Source organism: Eubalaena glacialis, chromosome 17, assembly GCF_028564815.1.
Source record: "Eubalaena glacialis isolate mEubGla1 chromosome 17, mEubGla1.1.hap2.+ XY, whole genome shotgun sequence".
Taxonomy (NCBI): Eukaryota; Metazoa; Chordata; class Mammalia; order Artiodactyla; family Balaenidae; genus Eubalaena; species Eubalaena glacialis.
In genome coordinates this window covers 51989737-52012924 of record NC_083732.1, presented here as the reverse complement: position 1 = coordinate 52012924, position 23188 = coordinate 51989737, and the positions used below count along the sequence as shown (strand labels likewise).

The following is a 23188-nucleotide window of genomic DNA, read 5'->3' as shown; positions in this document are numbered from 1 at the left end:
ACCAGGGGCTGGAGATAAGTGATCAAGACATACAAGAGAGGTAGGCAGTGCAGAGATCAGAGGTCCTTACAGGCCATAGTAAGATACAGAATTCTGTTAGTTTTAAAGGGAGCCACCATCAGGTTTTAAGTTAGGGGAGTGATGTAACCTAACCTACATTTTCAAAAGATCACTCTAGCTGTTGTTTGGAAAATGCATTACAAGGAGTCAAGGATGGAATCATAGAGACCAATTAGGAAGCTACTGTAGTAGGGAACAGAAGATGGTAGCTTGAACTCAAGTTGTACCAGTAGAAACAGAAAGAAGTAGATGGAATAGGGACATGTTTGGAGGTAGAGCTGACACGACTTGTTGATGAATTAGATGTGAGCAGTCAGGGAAAAAGAGCAATCAGGAATGACTTCGAGTGGATGGTTATGTGATCTAGTAATAGGTGGACAACTAAGAGAAAAACAAATTTTAGGAGAAATTCAGATCCGTAGAATATTAATAAGTAGAATAATAATATAGTGATATCCACACTCAGGGAAATAACAAGCAACAAACTTTCCACAAAATCATACAGAATATGATCACTGGTTAGATGGTTTTCCTATCAGCCTACCACAAGGCCCAAGACCATTTTCAGCTCGGGAAATGAAATGAAAATTAAGTCATCCTTTCTGGCCTTATGGGGACATATCTCATTTCATAGAACAGTTCTAAAAATTCTGAAGAGTGTGAGCACATGGTAGGCCCTCAGAAAATGTGTGGTGAGCTCAATGACACCTGTTTGTCCCATTACTAGATGGAGACTATGTAAGCTACCTATAACAGATTGAAGAGTAGAATTAAGAACTCTCAGGATTGCCATGTACCATGAATCTGAATGACATTATTCTCTTATTATACAATTTCTAGTATATGTGTGTCTTGTGTGTGTGTGTGTGTGTGTGTGTGTACATAAGTATGTGTTTGTATATGCACATACATGTGTATTTCTCTCTGATACAACTGACGGAAAAGAGAGGTACGCTCCCAACATTTTTCCTATGATCAAATCAGCACTTTCCCACACTGTTTTTCATTTTGAAATGAAGAGTCATTCCATACCTGTAGCATATCACCAAGGTCTGCTGTGCTAATATCTGGATCCTCTGTGGTGTTGAAGGGCACAGGAGTTATGCGTACAAGGGTGAGCACTCTAGGTTCTGGATATCTCCATAACATCATCCCTGGGTTATCTTCGGTTTCATTGTAAAACAAGACTTCATAGACACCAGGCATTTTCAAAGGTTCTGTTAAACGAAAGTATAATTAATTGTATGCTTTCGAAGGGGAACATGTTGGTTTATTACACAAGAAAAAATTATGAGTATAAAAGAAAAGAATATAAAGAAGCTGGTTGATCATGTTTACATGGTTTAAGACAGGAACAAATCAAGAATTTTCCCTTAAGAGAGACTGAATGGCAATGTACTATTTTTGTACTGCAGGTATTGACTTACTTTTCAAGTGATCTTGATGTGTTATCATTTACTGAATGTGCAGGTAAAATAAACAAACACACACACAATCACACTGAAGCTATCGCTACTTACCAGCATCCCGTATATATTGAAACAGACCTGTCCGTAGGTCATCTGAACTTTGTTCACTTTTAAATATCTGATTTTTTTCCACAGGAGATGGAATCTGCGGCACTGTTTCAGAAACTTGCACTTCAAAATTTCCCTCCTCTTTAAGGTATCCATTGAGTAATTCATGTAGAAGAACTAAGCAATTCAAATGTTCTTGACCCCAGAAAACCTTTAAAATCATATGAAAAATTTTACTGGCTTTAACACAAACACTTCATGAGGATAATTAGGTACAATCATATTTGAATTAGTTCAAGACTGTAATTACACTTAATTTAACTATTGATAATAATTAAACTATAATTTTTAAGAAGCAATTGACCTATGGGATGAAATTCTATTCTTGGGTAAATACATAAAAACAAGAAAAATCAAGTATATCATATATTGTGTGGATAGCAATCAATTTTAAATGCTGAATTGATAATGAAATTATGTTGATGTGAGGTAATGTTTATGAATTAACTTAGCTAAGAGGGAAAAGAACATCCATTACAGTCTGAGAGAAGGCAATGAAGATCCTTCTAGGCCAAAATGTTAATAATATTGTAGAACAGCTTCTACATTTTGTCATGAGATTACATGAACACATTTTGATTATAGGGTTCCTTTCTTTGCACTTTCACTCTTCAGAAAAAAAAAGAAGGAAGATGCTCAATGAACCTGAACTTAAAAGGCTCCCAACTTTAGTGTTTAGTGAGAAAGTGCCAACAAACAGTATTCCACAGCCCTTGAGAACCAACTGTACAGGAGCTATGGTACAGTTTCGGAACAAACTCTTGGTGTTACATCTAACAGAGAGGATCAAGTTCCCTTTTTCTGCATGTGAAGAGTATTAGTCTATAATGGAAGTATGACCAGTGGGTAATAATGATTAATGTCAGAGGACATAAATTTTCAATAATATTAAATTTCTCTGAATATACTGGATAAAGGCAATACAACCATAATTTCTAAGAGAACCAGCTAATATGGAAAAGAAGAAAAGAATATACAGAGGTAGAAAAGAATAAGCCTATGCTTTGTGGGTAAGTTTTAAACCCTCAGTTTAAGTCCTACTCTCTGGAATTAAGGCATCTCAGAAATAAAGGTAAGAGGTATGATACTAAGTCTATTTTTTTCTCATCAATCCTATTTTTATTGAATCCTGAAAAACAGAGATAGGTGAAAAGTCAAGTTGGGGAGTCAAACACTGCTCCAGGTTTTAAAATGTCAAGAGAGTTTATAATGTAGAGATGATATACTTTGTTTTTGCTCTTATTGTTGTTTTTAATGTGGAGTTACTTTGCTGTCTTGGAAAAATGGTAATACAATTACTATTCTTGATAAAACAACACAAAATCACATGCTGAGTAAATCTATGAAAATTTATAACAGATACTGAAAATCTCCAAACCAATCAATGTAAAGCAATAAGTTACTGGGCTCCCCACATCTACCTCTGTGTCACTAAGAAAACTGGTGAAAAAGGTGAGGCAAGACAACTTTTAGATGAAGACAAGAAATTCATATTTAATATGCCTCCACTATTAACAAATTAGTAATTTCCATTTTCTATAACTCTGAATTCCTCAAGCTTTTTAGATTTGTGTCAAATTTGGGGAACACCAAATCATATAAAGAACACATTCAGGATAGCTTCAAGATGGCAGAAGAGTAAGACGTGGAGATCACATTCCTCCCCACAAATACATCAGAAATACATGTACATGTGGAACAACTCCTACAGAACACCTCCTGAACACTGGCAGAAGAACTCAGACTTCCCACAAGGCAAGAAACTCCCCACGTACCTGGGTAGGGCAAAAAAAAAAAGAAAAAAACAGAGACAAAAGAATAGGGACGGGACCTGCACCTCTGGAAGGGAGCTGTGAAGGAGGAAAAGTTTCCACACACTAGGAGGCCTCTTCACTGGCGGAGATGGGGGGTGGTGGGGGGAAGCTTCGGAGCCATGGAGGAAAGCGCAGCAACAGGGGTGCAGAGGGCAAAGCGGAGAGATTCCCGCACAGAGGATCGGTGCCGAGCAGCACTCACCAGCCCGAGAGGCTTGTCTGCTCACCCGCCAGGGCGGGTGGGGGCTGGGAGCTGAGGCTCGGGCTTCGGAGGTCGGATCCCTGGGAGAGGACTGGGGTCGGCTGCGTGAACACAGCCTGAAGGGGCCTAGCGCGCCATGGTTAGCCGGGAGGGAGTACGGGAAAAGGTCTGGAGCTGCCGAAGAGGCAAGAGACCAATGTTTCGGGGTGCGCGAGGAGAGGGGATTCAGAGCACCGCCTAAACGAGCTCCAGAGACGGGCGCGAGCCACGGCTATCAGCGCGAACACCAGAGACGGGCATGAGATGCTAAGGCTGCTGCTGCCGCCACCAAAAAGCCTGTGTGCAAGCACAGGTCACTATCCACACCTCCCCTCCCTGGAGGCTGTGCAGCCCGCCACTGCCAGGGTCCCGTGATCCAGGAACAACTTCCCCAGGAGAACACAAGGCGTGCCTCAGGCTGCTGCAACGTCACGCCAGCCTGTGCCGCCACAGGCTCCCCACGCATTCCGTACTCCTCCCTCACCCCGGCCTGAGTGAGCCAGAGCCCCCTAATCAGCTGCTGCTGTCCTGTCTGGGTGGGGAACAGACACCCTCAGGCGACCTACACGCAGAGGCGGGGCCCAATCCAAAGCTGAACCCCAGGAGCTGTGCGAACAAAGAAGAGAAAGGGAAATTTCTCCCAGCAGCCTCAGGAGCGGCGGATTAAATCTCCACAATCAACTTGATGTACCCTGCATCTATGGAATACCTGAATAGACAACGAATCATCCCAAAATTGAGGTGGTGGACTTTGGGATCAACTGTAGACTTGGGGTTTGTTTTCTGCATCTGTTTCTGGTTTTATGTTTATCTTAGTTTGGTATTTACAGCTTATTACCATTGGTAGATCTGTTTATCGATTTGGTTGCTCTCTTCCTTTTTTAAATTTTTTTATGTATATATATATTTTTCCTTTTTCTCCTTTTGTGAGTGTGTATGTGTATGCTTCTTTGTGTGACTCTGTCTGTATAGCTTTGCTTTTACCATTTGTCTTAGGGTTCTGTCTGTCCATTTTTTTTTTTTTTTTGTATAGTTTTTAGAACTTGTTATCATTGGTGGATCTGTTTTCTCGTTTGGTTGCTCTCTCTTTCTTTCTTTTTTTTTTTTTACTACTTTAAAATATTTTTCTATTCAATAATATATTATTTTTTATTTTAATAACTTTAATTTATTTACCTATTTTTCTTTCTTTCTTTCTTTCTTTCTTCTCCCTTTTCTTCTGAGCGGGGTGGCTGACAGAGTCTTGGTGCTCCAGCTGGGTGTGAGGCCTGAGCCTCTGAGGTGAGAGAGCCAAGTTCAGGACATTGGTCCACCAGAGACCTCCTGGCCCCATGTAATATCAAACAGCGAAAGCTCTCTCAGAGATCTCCATCTCAACGCTAAGACCCAGCTCCACTCAACGACCAGCAAGCTAGAGTGCTGGACACCCTATGCCAAACAACTAGCAAGACAGGAAAACAACCCTACCCATTAGCAGAGAAGTTGCCTAAAATCATAGCAACTTCAGAGACACTCCAAAACACACCACCGGACACAGTCCTCCCCACCAGAAAGACAAGATCCAGCCTCATCCACCAGAACACAGGCACCAGTCCCCTCCACCAGGAAGCCTACACAAACCACTGAACCAACCTTAGCCACTGGGGACGGACACCAAAAACAACAGGAACTACGAACCTGCAGCCTGCAGAAAGGAGACCCCAAACACAGTAAGTTAAGCAAAATGAGAAGACAGAGAAATACACAGCAGATGAAGGAGCAAGGTAAAAACACACCAGACCAAACAAATGAAGAGGAAATAGGCAGCCTATCTGAAAAAGAATTCAGAGTAATGATAGTAAAGATGATCCAAAATCTTGGAAATAGAATGAAGAAAATACAAGAAACGTTTAACAAGGACCTAGAAGAACTAAAGAGCAAACAAACAATGATGAACAGCACAATAAATGAAATTAAAAATTCTCTAGAAGGAATCAATAGCAGAATAACTGAGGCAGAAGAACGGATAAGTGACCTGGAAGATAAAGGACGGGAAATAACTACCGCAGAGCAGAATAAAGAAAAAAGAATGAAAAGAATTGAGGACAGTCTCAGAGACCTCTGGGACAACATTAAACACACCAACATTCGAATTATAGGGGTCCCAGGAGAAGAAGAGAAAAAGAAAGGGACTGAGAAACTATTTGAACAGATTATAGTTGAAAACTTCCCTAATATGGGAAAGGAAATAGTCAATCAAGTCGAGGAAGAACAGAGAGTCCCATACAGGATAAATCCAAGGAGAAACACGCCAAGACACATATTAAGCAAACTATCAAAAATTAAATACAAAGAAAAAATATTAAAAGCAGCAAGGGAAAAGCAACAAATAACATACAAGGGAATCCCCATAAGGTTAACAGCTGATCTTTGAGCAGAAACTCTGCAAGCCAGAAGGGAATGGCAGGACACATTTAAAGTAATGAAAGAGAAAAACCTACAAACAAGATTACTCTACCCAGCAAGGGTCTCATTCAGATTCGATGGAGACATTAAAAGCTTTACAGACAAGCAAAAGCTAAGAGAATTCAGCACTACCAAACCAGCTTTACAACAAATCCTAAAGGAACTTCTCTAGGCAGGAAACACAAGAGAAGGAAAAGACCTACGATAACAAACTCAAAACAATTAAGAAAATTAATAGGAACACACATATTGATAACTACCTAAAATGTAAATAGATTAAATGCTCCCACCAAAAGACACAGACTGGCTGAATGGATACAAAAACAAGACCCATATATATGCTGTCCAAAAGAGACCCACTTCAGACCTAGGGACACATATAGACTGAAAGTGAGGGGATGGAAAAAGACAGTCTATGCAAATGGAAATCAAAGGAAAGCTGGAGTAGCAATTCTCATACCAGACAAAATAGACTTTAAAATAAAGACTATTACAAGAGACAAAGAAGGACACTATATAATGACCCCGGGATCAATCCAAGAAGAAAACATAACAATTGTAAATATTTATTCAAACAACATAGGAGCACCTCAATACTTAAGGCAAATGCTAACAGCGATAAAAGGGGAAATCGACAGTAACACAATCATAGTAGGGGACTTTAACACCCCACTTTCACCAATGGACAGATCATCCAAAAAGAAAATAAATAAAGAAACACAAGCTTTGAATGATACATTAAACAAGATGGACTTAATTGATATTTTTAGGACATTCCATCCAAAAACAACAGAATACACTTTCTTCTCAAGTGCTCATGGAACATTCTCCAGGATAGATCCTATCTTGGGTCACGTATCAAGCCTTGGTAAATTTAAGAAAACTGAAAGCATATCAAGTATGTTTTCAGACCACAACGCTATGAGACTAGATGTCAAGTACAGGAAAAATCTGTAAAAAATATAAATACATGGAGGTTAAACAATACACTACTAAGTAACCAAGAGACCACTGAAGAAAATTTACTGAGGCTTGATTTGTGACCCAAGGTGTGATCTATCCTGGAGATACATACAGAATCCTAAAGATGCTACCAGAAAACTACTAGAGCTAATCAATGAATTTGGTAAAGTAGCAGGATACAAAATTAATGCACAGAAATCTCTTGCATTCCTATACACTAATGATGAAAAGTCTCAAAGAGAAATTAAGGAAACACTCTCATTTACCATTGCAACAAAAAGAATAAAATATCTGGGGATAAACCTACATGAGGAGACAAAAGACTTGTATGCAGAAAACTATAAGACACTGATGAAAGAAATTAAAGATGATACAAACAGATGGAGAGATATACCGTGTCTTGAATTGGAAGAATCAACATTGTGAAAATGACTATACTACACAAAGCAACCTACAGATTCAATGGAATCCCTATCAAACTACCAATGGCAAGCCCTGAACCAAGATGGCATTGTAGAAGGACGTGCTCTCACTCCCTCTTGTGAGAACACCAGAATCACAAATAGCTGCTGGACAATCATCGACAGGAAGACACTGGAACTCAACAAAAAAGATACCTTACATCCAAAGACAAAGGAGAAGCCACAACGAGATGGTAGGAGGGGCGCAATAACAGCAAAATGAAATCCCATAACTCCTGGGTGGGTGACTCACAGACTGGAGAATACTTATACCACAAAAGTCCACCCACTGGAGTGAAGGTTCTGAGCCCCACGTCAGGCTTCCCAACCTGGGGGTCCGGCAATGGGAAGAGGAATTCATAGAGAATCAGACTTTGAAGGCTAGTGGGATTTGATTGCAGGACTTTGACAGGATTGGGGGAAAACAGAGACTCCACGCTTGGAGCGCACACACAAAGTAGTGTGCGCATCGGGACCCAGAGGAAGGAGCAGTGACCCCAGGGGAGACTGAACCAGACCTACCTGCTAGTGTTGGAGGGTCTCCTGCTCTAAGTGGGAAACACAAAGAAGAAAAGGACCTACAAAAACAAACCCAAAACAATTAAGAAAATGGTCATAGGAACATACATATCGATAATTACCTTAAACGTGAATGGATTAAATGCTCCAACCAAAAGACACAGGCTTGCTGAATGGATACAAAAACAAGACCCATATATAGGCTGTCTACAAGAGACCCACTTCAGACCTAGGGACACATACAGACTGAAAGTGAGGGGGTGGAGAAAGATATTCCATGCAAATGGAAATCAAAAGAAAGCTGGAGTAGCAATACTCATATCAGATAAAATAGACTTTAAAATAAAGAATGTTACAAGAGACAAAGAAGGACACTACGTAATGATCAAGGGATCAGTCCAAGAAGAAGATATAACAATTATAAATATATATGCACCCAACATAGGAGCACCTGAATACATAAGGCCACTGCTAACAGCTATAAAAGAGGAAATCGACAGTGACACAATAATAATGGGGGACTTTAACACCTCACTTACACCAATGGACAGATCATCCAAAATGAAAATAAATAAGGAAACAGAAGCTTTAAATGACACAATAGACCAGATAGATTTAGTTGATATTTATAGGACATTCCATCCAAAAACAGCAGATTACACTTTCTTCTCAAGTGCACACAGAACATTCTCCAGGATAGATCACATCTTGGGTCACAAATCAAGCCTCAGTAAACTGAAGAAAATTGAAATCATATCAAGCATCTTTTCTGACCACAATGCAATGAGACTAGAAATGAATTACAGGGAAAAAAAGTAAAAAACAGAAACACATGCAGGCTAATAATACGTTACTAAATAACCAAGCGATCACTAAAGAAATCAAAGAGGAAATCAAAAAATACCTAGAGACAAATGACAATGGAAACACGACGATCCAAAACCTATGGGATGCAGCAAAAGCAGTTCTAAGAGGGAAGTTTATAGCTATACAAGCCTACCTCAAGAAACAAGAAAAATCTCAAATAAACAATCTAACCTTACACCTAAAGGACTAGAGAAAGAAGAACAAACAAAACCCAGAGTTAGCAGAAGGAAAGAAATCATAAAGATCAGAGCAGAAATAATGAAATAGAAACAAATAAAAAAATAGCAAAGATCAGTAAAACTAAAAGCTGGTTCTTTGAGGAGATAAACCATTAGCCAGACTCATCAAGAAAAGGAGGGAGAGGACTCAAATCAATAAAATTAGAAACGAAAAAGAGAAGTTACAACAGACACTGCAGAAATACAAAGCATCCTAAGAGACTACTACAAGCAACTCTATGCCAATAAAATGGAGAACCTGGAAGAAATGGACAAATTCTTAGAAAGGTATAACCTTCCAAGACTGAACCAGGAAGAAACAGAAAATATGAACAGACCAATCACAAGTAATGAAATTGAAACTGTGATTAAAAATCTTCCAACAAACAAAAGTCCAGGACCAGATGGCTTCACAAGTGGATTGTGTCAAACATTTAGAGAAGAGCTAACACCCATCCTTCTCAAACTCTTCCAAAAAATTGCGGAGGAAGGAACACTCCCAAACTCATTTTATGAGGCCACCATCACTCTGATACCAAAACCAGAGAAAGATACTACAAAAAAAGAAAATTACAGACCAATATCACGGATGAACGTAGATGCAAATATCCTCAACAAAATACTAGCAAACAGAATTCAACAACACATTAAAAGGATCATACACCATGATCAAGTGGGATTTATCCCAGGGATGCAAGGATTCTTCAATATAAGCAAATCAATCAATGTGATACACCATATTAACAAATTGATTAACAATGTGACACATCATATTAACAAACTGAAAAACCATATGATCATCTCAATAGATGCAGAAAAAGCTTTTGACAAAATTCAACACCCATGTATGATAAAAACTCTCCAGAAAGTGGGCATAGAGGGAACCTACCTCAACATAATAAAGGTCATATACGACAAACCCACAGCAAACATCATTCTCAATGGTGAAAAACTGAAAGCATTTCCTCTAAGATAAGGAATGAGACAAGGATGTCCACTCTCACCACTATTATTCAACATAGTTTTGGAAGTCCTAGCCATGGCAATCAGAGAAGAAAAAGAAAAAAGGGAATACAAATGGGAAAAGAAGAAGTAAAACTGTCACTGTTTGCAGATGACATGATACTATACATAGAGAATCCTAAAGATGCCACCAGAAAACTACTAGAGCTAATCAATGAATCTGGTAAAGTTGCAGGATACAAAATTAATGCACAGAAATCTCTTGCATTCCTATACACTAATGATGAAAAATCTGAAAGAGAAATTAAGGAAACACTCCCATTTACCACTGCAACAAAAAGAATAAAATACCTAGGAATAAACTTACCTAGGGAGACAAAAGACCTGTATGCAGAAAACTATAAGACACTGATGAAAGAAATTAAAGATGATACCAACAGATGGAGAGATATACCATGTTCTTGGATCGGAAGAATCAATATTGTGAAAATGACTATACTACCCAAAGCAATCTACAGATTCAATGCAATCCCTATCAAATTACCAATGGCATTTTTTATGGAACTAGAACAAAAAATCTTAAAATTTGTATGGAGACACCAAAGACCCCGAATAGCAAAAGCAGTCGTGAGGGGAAAAAACGGAGCTGGCGGAATCAGACCCCCTGACTTCAGACTATACTACAAAGCTACAGTAATCAAGACAATATGGTACTGGCACAAAAACAGAAACACAGATCAATGGAACAAGATAGAAAGCCCAGAGGTAAACCCACGCACCTATGGTCAACTAATCTATGACAAAGGAGGCAAGGATATACAATGGAGAAAAGACAGTCTCTTCAATAAGTGGTGCCGGGAAAACTGGTCAGCTACAGGTAAAAGAATGAAATTAGAACACTCCCTAACACTATACACAAAAATAAACTCAAAATATATTAGAGACCTAAATGTAAGACCGGACACTAGAAAACTCTTAGAGGAAAACATAGGAAGAACATTCTTTGACATAAATCACAGCAAGATCTTTTTTGATCCACCTCCTAGAGTAATGGAAATAAAAACAAAAATAAACAATGGGACCTAATGAAACTTCAAAGCTTTTGCACAGCAAAGGAAACCATAAACAAGACGAAAAGAAAACCTTCAAAATAGGAGAAAATATTTGCAAACAAATCAACGGACAAAGGATTAATCTCCAAAATATATGAACAGCTCATGCAGCTCGATATTAAAAAAACAAACAACCCAATCCAAAAATGGGCAGAAGACCTAAATAGACATTTCTCCAAAGAGGACATATAGATGGCCAAGAAGCACATGAAAAGCTGCTCAACATCACTAATTATTAGAGAAATGCAAACCAAAACTACAGTGAGGTATCACGTCACACCAGTTGGAATGGGCATCATCAGAAAATCTAGAAACAACAAATGCTGGAGAGGGTGTGGAGAAAAGGGAACCCTCTTGCACTGTTGGTGGGAATGTAAATTGATACAGCCACTCTGGAGAACAGTATGGAGGTTCCTTAAAAAACTAAAAATAGAATTACCATATGATCCAGCAATCCCACTACTGGGCATATGCCCAGAGAAAACCATAATTCAAAAAGACACATGTACCCCAATGTTCATTGCAGCACTATTTCCAATAACCAGGTCATGGAAGCAACCTAAATGTCCATCGATAGACGAATGGATAAAGAAGATGTGGTACATATATACAATGGAATACTACTCAGCCTTAAAAAGGAATGAAATTCGGTCATTTGTTGAGACGTGGATGGATCTAGAGAGTGTCATACAGAGTGAAGTAAGTCAGAAAGCGAAAAACAAATATCATATATTAACACATATATGTGGAACTTAGAAAAATGGTACAGATGAACTGGTTTGCAGGGCAGAAATTGAGACACAGAGGTAGAGAACACACATATGGACACCAAGGGGGGAAAGCTGCGGGGGGGTGGGGGGGTGGTGTGATGAATTGGGCAATTGGGATTGACATGTATACACTGATGTGTATAAAATTGATGACTAATAAGAACTTGCTGTATAAAAAAATAAAATAAAATTCAAAATTTAAAAAAAAAAAAAAAGAAAGAAAAGAAAAGTGAGGAATTCACCTAGATCTGTTAGGCAAAATGTGTGATAAGCCCTTGGTATGACTTTCCCAGTCCTGAGAGATCTTTTAAAAGTTCAGTATGAGACTCCTTATAAAAATTTCACACACACACACAAAAAGTCTATATCATCATAGTTATATAAATCATCAGGCCAAGTTTATTGAGACCGGACTTATTATGCAAACAAACTACTCTTAATTTGGTTATATTTGGTAAAAATGAGGGTAATTTTAGAGAGAAAAATATTATGTTTCAGTGAATATTAAATTCCGGTTTTGTTAATGGGGGGTCTATATTTATTAAGACTTATCTCCCAGGTAGTTCCTTGCTGTCATGCTATACTAATGTAAAGTTTAATTGAAGGACACTCTAAGTTTGTTTCTGAAGTTTATCTCAGTAATCTATCTTTGAATGAAGATCAGATGCCCCAGGACCTGGAACCAGGAGATTATGCATGCTGGAACAGACATAATTTAAAGACTATCTCCAACCTGGATGGAAGGACACTTATCAGGTACTCTTAACTAGCTCATGCACAGTGAAACTGAAGGGAATGACTCCTGGATTAATTTCCACTCACAAAGGGCCCTTGCAGTGGACTGGCCTATGGAGAGTGTGGCTGACCTTAAAATCACCTTAAAACAATGCTCAAACAAAAGAGAAACTACACTCATACCAGGATGAGAAGAAGACGACATCAGAAGTAGACAGCTTGCCCAAGATCCTGGACCTGACTCATATGATCATTTATAATGTTTTCTTGACTTCTTGGACCCTTGCATATGAATCAAATGTTTTCCTATCATGGGCACGATCCTATGCTAGTTTTAAAAATCAATCCAGTTGTTGGGTTTGTGGCCAGTTACCTGTGTCTAGTACTTCTGGGTTACCTTGGTAACTACCACTAGGCTCAAACTGGTTGGCTCTTAGGAAATTTATTCTACAAGAGAGAAATTATAGTCCTATTTAGGCCACTATTAATATTACTAGGTGGGATCCCCTCACCTAGCCAATTAATGATCCTACTCTGACTCTGGCCATAAATTTTTCTTTACTACTCAGGCTCAATCATAGCAACAAGCAAAATTTCAGTCAAGGAATAAGACCTCCCACAATTATGGGATGGATTTATGTAGTTAACACCAGGCCATGGTAATTTAAGTTTAAAGGCTCCTCTATGTTGGGAACAATTAAATCAGAGTAAGGATAATCAGTCTAGTAACACTAGGAAACTGGGTGGGGTGCCTTATGGACAGTGCCAATATATAATTTACCTTAAAGATAAGGACTGGTACAGAACAGACTAAGTCAGACAACCTGGGATATACTGGGCCACACCTAATGGAAGCTCGCTTAATTCTTACTTATGACTTCTCTAATACTGCTAGCTATGTTATTTGTATTTCACCTGTTTTACAAAATTGTTGTTTCCTACATTACCAAATGTGTGACTGAGCCTGTCATAAAATGATGATATATGGTTCCATGTAAGATCAATGATGGTAACAGTGTAACTCTAGATATGGGAAGAAGCAACAAGGGAATATTTTCCTGGACTGTAACAGACTAGTAAGACAGGTGGTCCAGAGACTTTTTGGCTACTCCTAAGGCCTAGTCCAGTAAAAGCACATTGAGTAGCCTATCAGAAAACTCTTTGCCAGGCCTGGGAATGACCATTCCTAGCACCATGGAATGAAATGGTCATGAAATGCCCCCCAAACCATGGTCAAATTTATGACCATGAAGGGGCCCTGCTGACTGGAAATTGGCACTTGCCTTTGGCACTTGCTGTCTGCCTCTACAAAGATTAAATCATGAGCCACTGCAGCTGCTGACCTTCAACACCCCCTGAAAGGAGTTCAGAGTGGAGGTCAGGAATGAGGCAGTCTCTGCTCTGGGAAAAACTGGCAGAACAGGCCTTCAGATAGTTAGATATTTTCAGGAGAAGATTTTTTGAGCCGAAATTCTTGCATCTTCTCATATCTAGAGAAACACTAACATCATTAATGGTGACATCTGCTTTGGCTATTAAGGAGAATATTACAATTAAAAGTCAAAATGGAAAAAAAAAAACCAACAAAAAACAAACTACCAATGGCATTTTTCACAGAACTAGAACAAAAAATTTCACAATTTGTATGGCAACACAAAAGACCCCGAATAGCCAAAGCAGTCTTGAGAAAGAAAAACAGAGCTGGAGGAATCAGGCTCCTGGACTTCAGACTATACTACAAAGCTATAGTAATCAAGACAGTATGGTACTGGCACAAAAAGAGAAATATAGATCAATGGAACAGGATAGAAAGCCCAGAGGTAAACCCACACACACATGGTCACCTTATTTTTGATAAAGGAGGCAATAATATACAATGGAAAAAAGACAGCCTCTTCAATAAGTGGTGCTGGGAAAACTGGACAGCTACACGTAAAAGAATGAAATTAGAACACTCCCTAACACCATACACAAAAATAAACTCAAAATGGATTAAAGACCTAAATGTAAGGCCAGACACTATCAAACTCTTAGAGGAAAACATAGGCAGAACACCCTGACATAAATCACAGCAAGATCCTTTTTGACCCACTTCCTAGAGAAATGGAAATAAAAACAAAAGTAAACAAATGGGACCTAATGAAACTTAAAGCTTTTGCACAGCAATGAAAACCATAAACAAGACGAAATGACAACCCTCAGAATGGGAGAAAATATTTGCAAACGAAGTAACTGACAAAGGATTAACCTCCAAATATACAGGCAGCTCATGCAGCTCAATATCAAAAAAACAAACCCAATCCAAAAATGGGCAGAAGACCTAAATAGACATTTCTCCAAAGAAGATATACAGATTGCCAACAAACACATGAAAAGATGCTCAACATCACTAATCATTAGAGAAATGCAAATCAAAACTACAATGAGGTATTACCTCACACAGGTCAGAATGGCCATCATCAAAAAATCTACAAATAATAAATGCTGGAGAGCGTGTGGAGAAAAGGGAACCCTCTTGCACTGTTGGTGGGAATGTAAATTGATACAGCCACTATGGAGAACAGTATGGAGGTTCCTTAAAAAACTAAAAATGGAACTACCATACGACCCAGCAATCCCACTACTGGGCATATACCCTGAGAAAACCATAATTCAAAAAGGGTCATGTACCACAATGTTCACTGCAGCTCTATTTACAATAGCCAGGACATGGAAGCAACCTAAGTGTCCATCGACAGATGAATGGATAAAGAAGATGTGGCACATATATACAATGGAATATTACTCAGCCATAAAAAGGAACGAAATTGAGTTATTTGTAGTGAGGTGGATGGACCTAGAGTGTGTCATACAAAGTGAAGTAAGTCAGAAAGAGAAACACAAATACCGTACGTTAACACATATATATGGAATCTAAAAAAAAAAATGGTTTTGACAAACCTAGGGGCAGGACCGGAATAAAGACGCAGATGTAGAGAATGGACTTGAGGACACGGGGAGGGGGAAGGGTAAGCTGCGACGAAGTGAGAGAGTGGCATGGACATATATATATATATACTACCAAATGTAAAATAGCTAGCTAGTGGGAAGCAGCTGCATAGCACAGGGAGATCAGCTCAGTGCTTTGTGCCCACCTAGAGGGGTAGGTTTGGGAGGTTGGGAGGGAGATGCAAGAGGGAGGTGATATGGGGATATATGTTTATGTATAGGTGATTCACTTTGTTATACAGCAGAAATTAACACACCATTGTAAAGCAATTATACTCCAATAAAGATGTTAAAAAAAAAAGAACACATTCAAATTCTATCCAAATAGAAAATATCAAGAAATATTGGATTGGATACCCTCACACATTCAATACTTGGCTGCAAATCAAATGCATAAAAGGTTGCAATGTAAGGTTATATACCATGTTAGCAATCAGACATCATAATAGCTAACGACCTGTCATTAGGAAATGGTTCTTATATTACTGCTGATGACACTGCTTGAGACAGGCTGACTACTTTGTAATTAGAAAAGTCTACACATAGAAAAAAGTTTATTGACTCAGCAATTCCAAACATGTCCACACAAAACTTGTACACAAATGTTCATAGCAGCATTATTCATAATAGCTAAAAGTGGAAAGACTCTAAACATCCATCAATTGCTGAATGGATAAATAAAATGAGGTATATCCATACAATGGAGTATTATTTGGTCATAAAAAGGAATAAAGCAGGGGCACCTGCAAAAACATGAATGAACCTTGAAAACATGATGCTAAGTGAAAGAAGCCATTCACAAAAGGCCACATTTCATATGATTCCATTTACATGAAATGTCCAGAAGAGTCAAATATGTAGAGACAGAAAATAGTTAGTGGTTGCCTAGTTCTGGAGAGGGAATTGGAGGATAATGGGGAGTGAATGCTAATGGATAAAGGGTTTTGGAGGTGGGTGTGTGAAAATGTTTTAAAATGGATTGTTGTGATGACCACACGACTCTGTGAATATAGTAAAAAACCACTGAATCGTATTCCTTAATTAGGTGAACTGTATGGTTTGTGAATTATATCTCAATAAAGCTGTTAAAAAAGTTTAGTAAAACAGCAATCTGACAATACCCTTTTCTCACCACACCAAGATTTAAAATTTAATGAAACAGTTCAAACAATGAACAAAGGCTAGTTTAAAACTTATGGGAAAAATGGGGCCAATCCCAACAGACCTGCAGCAGACCTCCTCTTAAATCAATGGATATTTTTGGTATGGACTGTTCTGGGCCTGGATTGCCACTGTGTTTACACCATTTAGCTTCCAGATTGGCAGTAGCACAACATGGTCCTATCAGAATCCGACTTCTTTCTTTGAGGCTTGTTTTAAGGAGAAAATCATTTACGCTGAGTAGAAATGATGATGCAAGAATTACACCTGGGGGGGAAAAAAAAAAAAGAAGGGATGGAGAGGGGTATATGTTATAATTCTTCCTTGTCAAAGAAAAAGTATGTTTGGGCAAGAACTATCTGCATTTTTTAAGAATATTAACTCATCCTTTGTCAGAGTTTTCTTTTCAGTTGGCTTTTCCCCACAGTTTCATGCCATTTATATAGAATTCTAGTTATGAAGCAGGTATACCTCACTCACATTCCTAACAAAGCAATATTTGCCAAAACGTTATGACTTTTTCCATGTGTGAGCATTTTAAGTTTTATGAGTAGAGACATTTTCATTAAATTGTGCAAGTTTTTCAAACACTACATTTAAGAATGAGAACAGCTGCTTCATTTGTCTATTGTTAACATGATGGGAGAGGGCAATTTTCTGTGATTTCTTGTAGTAACAGAGTACAGTATATTACTTTGTGAGACACTCAAGTTTTTGACTGGCCCATGTTAAAATTCAAAACAATCAAAATATACAACATGTGTTTTCTAAAAATTTTAGTTTAATCCAAACTTCACACATCATAACCACTTGAAGTTTACAAAGTCTTAAAAACAGATAGTGGCAGGTTAGATTTATGAGAAAAACTATATGCTGTAGTTCAAAGTAAATATACCCAGAAAAGGAATACACTTTAAAATGTAGCTTTTCTTTTGAACTTAAACTCGAAGTGTAGATCAAAACCTTTTCATAAAACCAATGGCACACTTTAAGATATTTCAATGCAAAGTTAGAGTGGTGGGTTAACTTTCCCCTAAGGAGCTCATATTCTGAATTGTCATTGTGAATATTGAATTTCACCAGACCACGTATGTAATGCCCATGGCTTATTTTTCTAATGATATTTGATCCTTAAAAGAGATGAAAGAGGGAGTCAAGATGCCGTAGTAGGAGGACGCGGAATTCCTGTCTCCTCACAACTAGGGCACCTACCAGGTACTGGTGGGGGATCACGGACACCTAAGGGGACGGGAGGAACCCCCAGCGACTGGGTAGTACATGGGGTGCGGGGGGAGTGAAGGGGGAGGAGAAGTGGAGGCGGGGTGGGACTGGCGCCCCTGAGGGGCTGCTGGGGGAGGGGAAGGGATCCCACACCGGAAGTGGGAAATTGGGGAACCATTGGGAGGGCAGAGGATCAAAAGGCAGCATGGCCAGGTTTCCCCTGCCTACTTGGACCCCTAGGAACTGCTGAGATCCCGGGGCCTGATCCTCTGCTGACAGAGGCCCCCTCCAGCCACGAGGGTCCTGAGGGAGTGAGAGGGAGGGAAGGGGGAGCAAAAGTAAAGGCCAGACTTCCGGGACCTGCACCCCTGAGAGGTAGCAGGGGGAGGGGAGGAGTTCCTACATCCAGAGGGACGCACCCACAGTTAGGTGTCCAGTGGCCACGGGGGAGACGGTGGGGGGGTGGGGGGGCGTGAAGGAATGGAAGGGAACGGGGCCAGTGCCTTCCCTGTCCACTTAGGCACCGGGAAGCCTCTTGGGCTCCTGGGCCTAATCCTCTGCCCTCGGAGCCTTCCTCTTGCCGCGCAGAGCCCAAGCCCCGCCCCTACACCCCACCCAGGGCCCTACCTCTACATTTGGAGACCCCCTCTAACGAGCTGGGTCTAAACCCCACCCACACACCCTCACTCAGGGCCCTACCTCCTAACTCCGGAACCCCACACTCCAGAGCCCCTCCTTTCCACGTGCTGCCTCCCCCCTTCCACGCACGTCCTAAGCAGAGGCCCCGCCCCACGCTTGAACATCGCCCCCGCAACCCGCCTAGGTCCCGCCCCACCCAAAGCCCCACCCCTGTCTAAGTTCCACCCCCCACCTAAACTCTGCCCCCATAGCCAAGGCTTTTTTTTTTTAACATCTTTATTGGAGTACAATTGCTTTACAATGGTTTGTTAGTTTCTGCTTTATAACAAAGTGAATCAGCTATACATATACATATACCCCCATATCTCCTCCCTCTTGCATCAAAAAATTTCACAATTAGTATGGAAACACAAAAGGCCCCGAATAGCCAAAGCAATCTTGAGGAAGAAAAATGGAGCTGGAGGAATCAGGCTCACTGACTTCACACTATACTACAAAGCTACAGTAATCAAGACAGTATGGTACTGGCACAAAAACAGAAATACAGATCAATGGAACAGGATAGAAAGCCCAGAGATAAACCCACGCACATATGGTCACTTTATCTTTGATAAAAGAGGCAAGACTATACAATGGAGGAAAGACTGCCTCTTCAATAAGTGGTGCTGGGAAAACTGGAGAGCTACATGTAAAAGAATGAAATTAGAACACTTCCTAACACCATACACCAAAATAAACTCAAAATGGATTAAAGACCTAAATGTAAGGCCAGACACTATAAAACTCTTAGAGGAAAACATAGGCAGAACACTCTATGACATAAATCACGGCAAGATCCTTTTTGACCCACCTCCTAGAGAAATGGAAATAAAAACAAAAATAAACAAATGGGATCTAATGAAACTTAAAAGCTTTTGCACAGCAAAGGAAACCATAAACAAGACGAAAAGAGAACCTTCAAAATAGGAGAAAATATTTGCAAACGAAACAACTGACAAAGGATTAATCTCCAAAATATACAAGCAGCTCATGCAGCTCAATATTAGAAAAACAACCCAGTCCAAAAATGGGCAGAAGACCTAAACAGACATTTCTCCAAAGAAGATATACAGATTGCCAACAAACACATGAAAAGATGCTCAACATCACTAATCATTAGAGAAATGCAAATCAAAACTACAATGAGGTATCACCTCACACCAGTCAAAATGGCCATCATCAAAAAATCTACAAACAATAAATGCTGGAGAGGGTGTGGAGAAAAGGGAACCCTCTTGCACTGTTGGTGGGAATGTAAATTGATACAGCCACTCTGGAGAACAGTATGGAGGTTCCTTAAAAAACTACAAATAGAACTACCATATGACCCAGCAATCCCACTACTGGGCATATACCCTGAGAAAACTGTAATTCAAAAAGAGACATGTACCACAATGTTCACTGTAGCACTATTTACAATAGCCAGGACATGGAAGCAACCTAAGTGTCCATCAACAGATGAATGGATAAAGAAGATGTGGCACATATATACAATGGAATATTAGTCAGCCATAAAAAGAAACGAAATTGAGTTATTTGTAGTGAGGTGGATGGACCTAGAGTCTGTCATACAGAGTGAAGTAAGTCAGAAAGAGAAAAACAAATACCGTATGCTAACCCATATATATGGAATCTAAAAAAAAAAAAAAAAGGTTCTGATGAACCTGGGGCAGGACAGGAATAAAGACAAAGATGCAGAGAATGAACTTGAGGACACGGGGAGGGGGAAGGGTAAGCTGGGGTGAAGTGAGAGAGTGGCATGGACAAATATACACTACCAAATGTAAAATGGATAGCTAGTGGGAAGCAGCTGCATATCACAGGGAGATCAGCTCGGTGCTTTGAGACCACCTAGAGGGGTGGGATAAGGAGGGTGGGAGGGAGATGCAAGAGGGAGGGGATATGGGGATATACGTATGCATATAGCTGATTTACTTTCTTATACAGCAGAAACTAACACAACATTGTAAAGCAATTATACTCCAATAAAGATGTTAAAGGGAAAAAAAAAAAAGAGATGAAAGATTAAAAAACACCTTAGGCCCACAGCATACACGCTTCAAAGTAGAGTACCCATGTTGGCTTTTCAACTCTGTGGAGACTTGAAAACTGCATATATGTTGTATATTCCTACTGTAGAAATAAGATACACAACTTCTAATCTTCCATAGAGGACAATCACACTCACAAAAGCATTAGGGTTAAGACTCTTGTTAAAAATTATGATGGTGAAAATCAATTTCTTAAATTTGTTCATCAAATATATAGTGGCACTAAGACTTCCACTTCATTTACACAATTTTATTGATTCAGAGTTACACTTTACTTAAAGAAAAAATAGAACAGTAAATTAAAAAATTGAAACAGGCCCTCAAATACCCAAGAATCAACAATTATTTTTATTAATGGAGCTTAGAACTTAAGTCACAATTTCTGACTTAACTGCATTACATTTCCTAAAATATTTACTTCTCAACAGTAAGTACTTGCTAAATGAAACACACCAATTCATTATTCAAAAATTTGTCATAATGGGAGTATACAAGTATAGGCTTAATTCAGTACAGTCATCTAGCAAATGAGCATTAAGGGAATGTCAGAATTACGATACCCTTTATTCTCAAATACATGCATCTTCGTACTACCCTGCAATGAAATACCCAATTATCTGATGGTAATCTTAATGTGAATGTTCTATTGGTCCCTCACACGAGAAGTGTTTAATATCAAAGCTCTCCTAGGGTTTTTTTAAAATCTTATTTATCATTCTCATCAGGCACCCAGATTGGATAATTTTGGAACCCACTTTGAGTGTTCACTCTTAGATAGGTTTCCAAGACTTACCAATTTCTATATCATTCTACCCAACTCTATTATTTTAAAACATCAAGGAAGAGAGACCTTAGTAATCTAAGTGACTGAAAAGGAAGGCCACACCACCTTCACAAGTAGATTGTGACCATCCCGGAGGCAAGGACCATCTTATGCAGTATAGGACTAGTCAAAACAATAGTTATTCAGGACATATCCTACTGTACTAAATGACAGTTTAGAATCTGATCCTATTTTCAGCTGTCACAATATATTTCTTAATTGACAGGCAGGAAAGAAAAGTGCTTAAATCTTTGCCATTCTTCATTTTGCATCATTGTATCACAGAATAGTAATGCTGGATGGAAGAGACCTTAGAAGCCATCTTTCCAAGTCCCTTCCTCTAAAAAAAAAAAAAAAGAAAAAAAAACTAAACCCTTTTTGTTTTGAAATAATGTTAGACCTACCTAAAAGTTGCAAAAATATACAGAGTTCTCATGTATCTTTCACCCAGCTATGTAACTATAGTACAAACACTGAAATCAGGAAATTCACTTTGGCATAACACTACTAAGTAATCTACAGATTTTATTTAAATTTTGCCATTTCCCTCACTAATGTCCTTCTTCTGGTCCAGGATGCAATCTAGGATCCTTAGTCTCCTTTAATCAGTGACAGATCCTCTAGCTTTTTTTTGGTCTTTCATGACCTTGAGTCTCTTCAATAGTCCAGGCCAATTATTTTGCAGAATATCTCTCAATTTGGGTTTATCTGATGTTTTCTCATTAGAATGAGGTTATGCATTTTTGGCCAGAATACCAGAGAAGTGATTGATACCCTTCTCAGTGCATCATACTGGGGAAAGTGATATTGATGTTTTACTACTTGCTGGTAATACTAATGTTCATCACATAGCTAAAGTGGTGTCTGCCAGATTTCGCCACTGTGAAGTGGTTATTTTTCCATTTGTAAACAGTAAGTATCCTGTGGAGAGATATCTGCAGATTATGCAAATATCCTCTATTACATCAAACTTTTACCCATTAATGTTAGCATCCATTAATGCTTCTTGCCTGCAACAATTATTACTGTGGTGTGTGGTAATGTTGATTTCCTATTTCTCTTACTCTTCTACAATTATTAACTAGTATTCTATAGTAAAAAGAGCCGTCCCTTCTACTCTATTTATTAGTTCAATTATTTATTTATACCAGTATGGACTCATGGATATTTATTTTATGGGTCCTAATCTAATACTATCTTTATTTTACTTTGTTGCTTAAATTGAACCAGCTTTGGCCATTGGGAACCCCTTCAAGTTGGTTCCTGTGTCACTGTGATATACCCCCATACTTTTTGAGAACTTCTTTACTTTCTGGCCACAAGGTGTTTCAGGCTCAGTTGTATTTTTCCCATCCCATCTCTCGCATCAGTCATTTCTCCAGAGCTTTGGTTTCTTTTGCTGAAGAATGGCATCTAGAAACCAAAATCTGGGTGGTAGGTATGCTCATTGCTGCTAGGGTATCACTGTTTCTAGGGCCTCTCAGTAGAGAGGGCTAAGAAGTATATGTGTGTCTACTGCCC

General features: G+C 39.1%; 1 protein-coding gene across 2 annotated transcripts in view; it reads right to left on the bottom strand.

Moving 5' to 3' along the window:
• VPS13B (vacuolar protein sorting 13 homolog B) overlaps positions 1-23188 on the bottom strand; it is an 802016-nt gene that overhangs the window by 147529 nt on the left and 631299 nt on the right. For both annotated transcript variants that reach the window (XM_061172062.1, XM_061172061.1), the window contains exons 37-39: positions 16959-17161; positions 1581-1788; positions 1093-1277 (exon numbers count right to left, since the gene is read on the bottom strand). In XM_061172062.1, coding sequence (XP_061028045.1) covers positions 1093-1277; positions 1581-1788; positions 16959-17161 — 596 coding nt within the window. The remainder of the gene's footprint in view (positions 1-1092; positions 1278-1580; positions 1789-16958; positions 17162-23188) is intronic.